This window comes from Tiliqua scincoides, chromosome 4 (assembly GCF_035046505.1).
Source record: "Tiliqua scincoides isolate rTilSci1 chromosome 4, rTilSci1.hap2, whole genome shotgun sequence".
Classification (NCBI taxonomy): domain Eukaryota; kingdom Metazoa; phylum Chordata; class Lepidosauria; order Squamata; family Scincidae; genus Tiliqua; species Tiliqua scincoides.
The window spans coordinates 170,755,519-170,763,670 of NC_089824.1; the positions used below are offsets into that span (position 1 = coordinate 170,755,519).

The following is an 8,152-nucleotide window of genomic DNA, read 5'->3' on the forward strand; positions in this document are numbered from 1 at the left end:
CCAATGGCCCTATTAATAAATGAACCTCCCCCAAACATCCACAGCACACCTGTGAACAGTTCATGGCACACAAGTTGAAAAATCACTACACCAACTAGTGAACTCATTTCAGTAAACATTATAGGCATACCAAAAAATCCTTTTTTGCATTTAACCAAACACTCTTCACCAGTATGAATCAAATCTTTCTGCTCTTAGGGAACCACTTTACATTGATCTGTTGGCCACAAAAATTCTACATGTCTGAAGCACAGTCCAGAATACATTCTTAGTGTACATAAAGTACTTACCAGGCCTACTGGCCAGTAATAGACCTGCCCTCACTCTGTCCCAGGGCAGGTCCACAACATGCCTTTCCCTCTCCCTGGGATACTCAGCGAGGCTCACAAAAGCCTTACATGGCACACAGGATGACTCGAAAAGCCTTCAGAGCCTTCTTGTGCCATTTTAAACAATACTTCCAGTTTCCCAACAAAACCGGAAGCATTGCTTAAGACAGTGCAAGTAGCCTCAGAAGGCTTTTCACGTGCTGCTGAGCGCCACACAGGGCTTTGCCTGCCCATGTAACAGCTCCGCCAGGCGAGGCAGTGGCATGGTGAGCGTGGCGCTTGGGGCTTTTGCCTCCCCAGGTCTGCCACTGCTACTGGCCTATGTTTTTGTCCCACATGAAGTAAGAGTGCATTTAATGTGCATAACCGGAGAAGATTCAGTAAGTATAGGGGGCAGTTTGCCATTACTGACTCAAAACACAAAACTCAGGATTCCACAGAACAGTTTCAAAACTGTTACTGCATTGACACATGGCAGTCTTGTTTTTACTGAACCATTGCTGCCATTCCTTTGCAACCACGAAAGCACATTAGAAAGTAATAAGAAGAGACCATGCACTATCTAGCATAACATTTGTATTTCTCTGGTATCTAAATCAGGCTTGCTGGAGCCAAAAAGCTGAGCAACACAACTCCATTCTGTTCCAGGATCAACTGCAGGAGGAAGACAATAAACAGCATAGTCATTCAAGAAGTACAAACAGTCACAGAATAGCAATTGCATCACAGTGTACTGAAGATATTGTTGAAAGCTTCTGAGTACTCTCCAAATACACCTGCTTGTTCCACTCAAGAGTAACTTCTCACTGTTTTATGTATATTCAAGTATAGTCCACACAACAAGAATGGCTGAGAGACCAAAAGCAGGTCTCCTGCTTTAAGGAAGTTTGACTACATCATACATAAACAAACAGGAAAAAATGGTTTTGACGAGGCTTATCCGTACTGGCATAATACAGCATTTTATGAAAATTGGTTAGGGCCAAGAAATTATCACTTGGAATCTTCTTCCGGATTCTTGGCAGAGAACTTTTCACGTAGCCTTGTCCATTTTCCTTTCTTTGCCTCTTCCATCTGCTTCAAGCTATCTGCAGCCAGGTGAGGAAGAGAGACAAAAAACCCCATACATTTATTGTAAAGACAAGGTCAAAATTTCCTGTCTGCTTCTTCTGGGTTTGCTCTGCACAGCACATGGCTACAAATATGTTTGCCCTGCCAAGCCCAACTCTGGTGCAAGCATGCTTGAGCTGTTTACATGATTAAGAATCCATATTTAATCACACATTCCACTCCATTCTAAAAGTGTAGCCATAAACACATATGGCAAGAAGTGGTCACCATTTTTCACCTAAATGAGTTTCTGTTTCTCTGCCTGGAGCACACACTGGTTCTCTTTATTCAGAGCAACCGTGTGAGCCAGCAACAACTGGATTTCCACACACTGCAGCCACAGTCAGAAACCAGAACTATTTAACTAGGTGCAACTTCCAATGGTTTTAACAACTAGAATATGATTTTTCTCATGGAAGTTCTTTGAATAGACACACTAACAGACAAATCATAGTATAACAAGATAATAGAAGACCCATGAACTGCAACAACTGATTTCAAGCCTCATTTAACAAGCAGATACAGCACCATCTACATGGAGAATGTAGATTATTCTTGTGTTTTGCCCCAAGCAAAAGTCGCTAATGCAGCAAGCCAAGGAGCCAACAAGAATCTACTTGAATCTCTTTTCTGTAGCAATCTCTATGTAAGGCTTCTTAGTTCGGAATACATACTGTGCCCTTGCTTTTTAGATTTGTGTATCTTAAAATGCATGGTAACCTTGACAGCCACATAAGATTATCCATCACCTGGAATGGGATTTTTAAGCTGCTGGGGCTCAAAATTCATTCAGGAGGAAAACCACCATGGTGTGCCATATATTCCCAAGCCAACACATTGCTGTAAGTCATATATATTGAAGACTCAATCCTGTTGGTTTCTTACAAGTACTTCAGGCACAGGATGATTGACCGGGAAGTGTGTTTGCTGGGTGGGCTTGGGATCAGTGACATGCAACTCCCATTGGTGAAGCATTATACATGGGAAGGCTGGAGAAGGGGGGGGGGAAGCTGCATTGTTCTTTTGCCTCATCACAGGAGATTTTGAAGTCATAAGAACATAAGAACAGCCCCACTAGATCAGGCCATAGGCCCATCTAGTCCAGCTTCCTCTATCTCACAGCGGCCCACCAAATGCCCCAGGGAGCACACCAGATAACAAGAGACCTCATCCTGGTGCTCTCCCCTACATCTGGCATTCTGACTTAACCCATTCCTAAAATCAGGAGGTTGCGCATACACATCATGGCTTGTACCCCATAATGGATTTTTCCTCCAGAAACTCGTCCAATCCCCTTTTAAAGGCGTCTAGGCTAGACGCCAGCACCACATCCTAAGTCACATTAGGCAGATGTGGCAATCCTTTCCCAAACAGTCATTTCCAGAACAGTAACTAATCAAGCAGTAATTGGCTAAATACCTGTGGCAAGGACCATTTTGCATTCTTCTACAGTCACTCCAGTGAAACTTGTATCTTTCAAACGTGGATACTGTTTAAACACACGGGAGGGGAAAAAGTTACAAATACAGCAACGCTTTTTTGTATTCCTAGGGCTGGTACCATTGTTCTTCCTTCTTACTTGCTATTGTGCTGCATATTAAAATATGCTTGCTAGGTGCTGCAGCGCCATTGTAGAGCTTCTGGATTCTTCACAAGGGTCAGAACAGGATTCAACATGTATATGGAAAGATGTGTTTCTCAGGGTTAAACTACTCTTGACAGTGAGCACTGGTGTGATTAACACCAACGTAACTGTTCTTTCGAACCATATACACCCCTGCCCCCTGTGGCAGCTATGTCACAATGGAAGTTTTTTCCCCACATGGCAAATAGTCATTTCCAACAGGGATTGCAACAGGAGGGTAAAGGCCTTCACAGATTAGGAGTGAGGAATGGAAGAGGGGGACTTGACTCTCTAGTCAGTTATGGTCCCTGGGGCTAACTCTGGGGAAGGGGTGAGGAAGCTCTCTGAAATGGAAGAACCTCTCCTCCCCCCCCCCAACAGAAAATAGTAACCACCAAGGTGGAGCAGAGGGAGCACATCAGCATTAAGCCCATGCTTAATACAACATATAGTTTGACCCTAAAACAGCACACACAGTAGAAACAAAGTATTAACAGTATTGATGACATGTCTAGAGTTTTTGTTCCGGAAAAATCAACAGGGCCTGCTTAATATCACAAAACAGTTCACAGAGGCATAGCCATACTGCTAGTGACAACACTCACCTTGTTTTTATAATAGTTAGTATGGATTCTGGCTAAACTTTCAAACATTTCATCACAAGTCACAGGATCAGAAATCTACAAGAGAACATCAATACAGTGAAATGCTTCCTGGAACAGCCTCAACACCACTTGCCCTGAAAACAGACTATGTATTAACATCATAGAGGAATGGATCAGGTAAATAATTGGGCAGTCTACAGGTAGTCAGTCTACAATGTTTTTACAAGAACCCCAAGGTCTACCAATTAGAACCAGGGGAAAAGTAGTGGCTCAGAGGGAGAGACATACATGTCAAATTAAAGAACAGAGAGTCCCTGAGAACCTGCTCAGCCCAGGCATTTGTTCTCTGGTACAGAGGTCACAGTCCTTTCACATTAAAATTTACTCCCGAGTTTCCCCAATTTCAACAGCCCACTCTAGGGGAGAGAAAAAGTTTGCAAAGGTTTCTGACTTTCAGCTGCTTAACAATCTACTGCAAAGATCTTCCCAGAGATCTACCAGGAAACAACAGCAGGAGGTCTGGTCTAGAGGGTAGAGCCTCTGTTTGCCTGAAGATAACAGCTGAAGGTCGCCAGTTTGAGGCCACCGGCACTGTGAACGGCAAGACCTTGAAGCAGCTGATAAGCCGAGCCGAGTTTTTCCATCTGCTCTTTGGCTGCCCTTCAAGTGAGATATGAAGGATCGTCAGCTTGCATGGGAGGAAACTGGAGGCCAGAATGTGATACCAGATCATAAAAAAATCCATCTGAAATGCTGTGGTTCTTGAAAGACAGAACCTTCTTCAATTGTAAAAATCCCTATAGGGATTTAGTATAGCCTGCCTATGTAAACCGCCTTGAAATAAAGTCTGAGGAGAAATCTGACAACCATGAAAGGCGGTATATAAACACCTGTATTAAGACAATACAGTTAATGAACATGAGCCCATCCTTGGGCATAACTCCATTCATCCTGTCACTCTGTGCCTCTAATACATTGTTTCTCAATCAGTGGTACTTGTACCACCAGTGGTACTTGAGGTGGTGTCTGGTAGTACACACAGGACCCCCAGACCCCTGCTGCCTGGTAGCAAGACCAGCAATGCAATGTGACAAGCAGCAGCAGAAGGCTCAGTTTGGTGGGCAGAGTGCCAGTGTGTGCTTTTCACATGCCTGAAAAAGTCCTCTTGTTTGCCCTGAGCCTCTTGCTGGTGTTTGTTGTATTGCATCTGGCCTCCAAATCCAAAAGAAACTGGCAATGACATCATCACCAGTTACTTCTGATGGTTCTTTCAATAGGTGGACCATATGAAGTGGTAAACCAGGGGACAAACATGCTTCACTAATCAGATGTGCCTGATAAAAGAATGCAGCAGTTCCCGGAGCTATGTGCAAAGGTTTATATGTGTGGCGATAAAGCTTATGTGAAACAAAGACTTTGCACATCTAACATTTGCAATGATGTATAACATTTTAAATGGTATTGCTGTGGCCTTTTCAGAGACACAAAAGTGGATATTTAACACAAATGCTTTTGTGAATAAGTGAGAACAAATGACAATGAATACCATTCACATTTTGATCATACTAAAATACCATCTCAGAAAGCAATACTCTGTTGAATGAATTATGCACCTCACAATGTTAGAAAGGATCTTTTCTTCCACAACCTCAAATATTGATCCATACTCAATCCAGGAATATGAGATGAACTGCCTGCATCTCCAATTTTACTTGTATTTGTATTCATATTGAAAAATCCCAATACAGTAGTTGCAGTATGATGAAGTATAAAGTAGATATAGCATTTTGAAAAAAGAATACACTAGCATATCTCATTACATGTGAATAAAACAGGCATTAGACTTCCAAACTCTCTTTATAGCACTAGTTCTATTCTTTATGCATTCCTCCTGCCATCTTGTAGCAAATTTCTCTTACTGCACCAAATATCTCATACGTCCAAATTGATAACAGTGCTGCAAGCATCAATTTAGGTTTTTTCAAAACCGCACGGCAGTTTCGGAAATTAGTGTGGGAGTCAGCTGCTCTGTGCACAAGGCAAAAGAAAATGTGCTTTTCTAATATATGCAGCAGACTACCTGGGTGACAAAGGTAAAAGAACAATTTCCTGGTTTGGTCTCAGAACGTAAAGATGATATTGGGACTTTAAAAAGGGATGTCTGACATAGATTTATTTCACTGATATTTTATTATAAAAATTTATACCCTGCACTTCCCCTCTAATTGGGGAGACACTCAAGGTGGCTTCCAGCAAAGATTAAGAATACAATCCAATTATAGTACATTAAAAGCAAAATAAAATGAGAGAGAGAGAGAAGAAAACACAAAACATCAATAAAGATATATTCTCTTTCTGAGGAATTTGTGCACTGCAGTGCACATGAGCTCTTAGGTCATCACACTTAAGCCATTTCTGCCCAACACTGAAACAGATGCAACAGAGACCAAATGTGTACACCTGTGGACCAGGCAAAAATGGGTTAAGGGTTAGCTAGTGCACAATCCAAGTCAGTTACCACACAACCAAAGGAAAGTTCAGACAGCAGCATCTCCTGCTCCCAGCTATATGCTTACTATTCAGCGCAGAAAGCACATCAAGGAAAAGATGTACATTTCTCTTTGGAGCACCACTTCCCACCATTCCACTACTCACCACAGGAAACCAGCATTGTAGATTGAAACACTTGACACAGTCCAATTGGTCAGTGGACTGGAGGAAAACGAGTACTACAGGTTGATGCAGCCCAGGTGAATCACAAACATAAGTGTTTGAGCTCATATCTGAGGAAAGGGAAACTTGCCAATGTTTAATGGCAGTGATGGCAGTAAGCTGGACATCACTGGTACGTTAGCCCTGGGCTCACTTTCCCTTCTATGCACTCCCTCAATGTGCAGCTGAGCAGAATCACATCCTACAATTTGCCCACAATTTAGATCTTCATGTTGTAGTTCTCTAGGCCCCAACAGGACCCATCAAGTAGCGTCTCTCACTCAGCCACTTCCTGGACTGTATACTGAAAATCCTGGTACAGAAATAAGTACTCTGTTGGCTTTTAGGTAGACTCTTGCACTTTTAAATGTCTTTAACTTTTTAAGAATGACGTTCTTCACACCAAATAAGGTCGTCTGAGAGAAAGAGCATGAACACCTGTCCTTGGTGCTGCTTTTCAATTCATCAATCACTGATCATTAATTATTGTCATTTAATTAATTTTTTTAAAGGTCTTTGTGTGTGCAGTATGTATAAATGAAACTCCATATAGCAAACATACAGGTATTAAGGAATGGAAGCACTGGAAGCTGGACACAAGACCAACTTAAAATATATAACCGTTTTAGAATTTATAGAACATCACAATCAACCCATGATAAAATCATTTGGGGCCAATAACTGTATTATTACTACACTTGATGCTTTGCAAACCTAACTGCATGTGCTCTCCGCATGGGTTGTGGGTGCCTCGCACAGCAGCAGCGCTGCTTTCCGAAGGACTCCGGTGGGGAGGCTCTGCCTCACCTGCCTTCCCACCCACTGCATGCCCCTGTCTTTGTGGGTCCCAAGAGAGTGTTGATGGGTCCTGGAGCTCAAAAGTTTGGGAACCACTGGTGAAAGGTGCAGGCACTCTGTCCCCCTTTGCAGCTGGCAACCCAGGCGAGCCACCAAGGGCCACCAGCTGTCCACTGGTGTCAACCCACTATCAGCCCCTCCCTTGGAGGAGGAGGAGGAGGCGCACCTGCGTGTTCTCGCCCTCTCGGAAGGCCTGCGCCACCCGCTGCCTGAGGAAGGTGCCCAAGTCCCGCCCGCTCTTGGTCTCCTCCACCGGCCACTCCTCGCAGAGCTTCAGGAAGCGCCGGTATCGCGTCAGCGCCATCTTGCCAGGCGCCTACCCGGCACCATTGGCGGGCGGTTCACGTGGCAACTGTAAGTGCGAGTGTCGTCACCAACCGCCCCTCCCCCCAAGCGGCTCCGCTTTCCAGTCTCTCCTCTAGCGTTACGCGGCCTAACGCCGAACGCAGCTGCGTAGGGGGAAACCCGTCGGAACACAGAGCTAGGAAAACAAGTAGAGTCACTGACGTCCTTGTTTGAGGTGGGGGACTTCCGGGCTTTCATTGCGGAAGATGTTTTGACGCCTCTACAGAGTTGCTTGTAGAAATCCATGGATAAATTGATTTATTTTATTCACTATATTTACATGCCGCCTTTCTCCGCGAAGGGACCCGAGGCGGCTCACAACAATAAATAAAAGGATACAAAAACAAACACAATTAAAACAAGTTAAAAACACATTCACAAAAAGATATTAAAATCTAAATCTAGGATTTTAAAGCAGCTTAGACCGGCCGCTGGCATGTCCAACTAGAAACAACAAGCAGATGAGAGTTTGTACTCTAAAAGCCCAATCCTAGGCATGTCTACTCAGAAGTAAGCCCCACTGCAGTCAACGGGGCTTACTCCCAGGAAAGTGTGGATAGGATTGCAGC

General features: G+C 43.7%; 1 protein-coding gene across 1 annotated transcript; it reads right to left on the minus strand.

Moving 5' to 3' along the window:
* Positions 1–888: 888 nt before the first annotated feature.
* On the minus strand, positions 889–7,660 carry UQCC2 (ubiquinol-cytochrome c reductase complex assembly factor 2). Its single transcript, XM_066625291.1, has 4 exons — positions 7,405–7,660; positions 3,669–3,743; positions 2,859–2,928; positions 889–1,417 (listed from the first exon to the last, which is right to left on the minus strand). Exons 1-4 carry the CDS (start codon positions 7,540–7,542, stop codon positions 1,323–1,325), a joined length of 378 nt encoding a protein of 125 aa, XP_066481388.1. The 5' UTR covers positions 7,543–7,660; the 3' UTR covers positions 889–1,322.
* Positions 7,661–8,152: the final 492 nt, after the last annotated feature.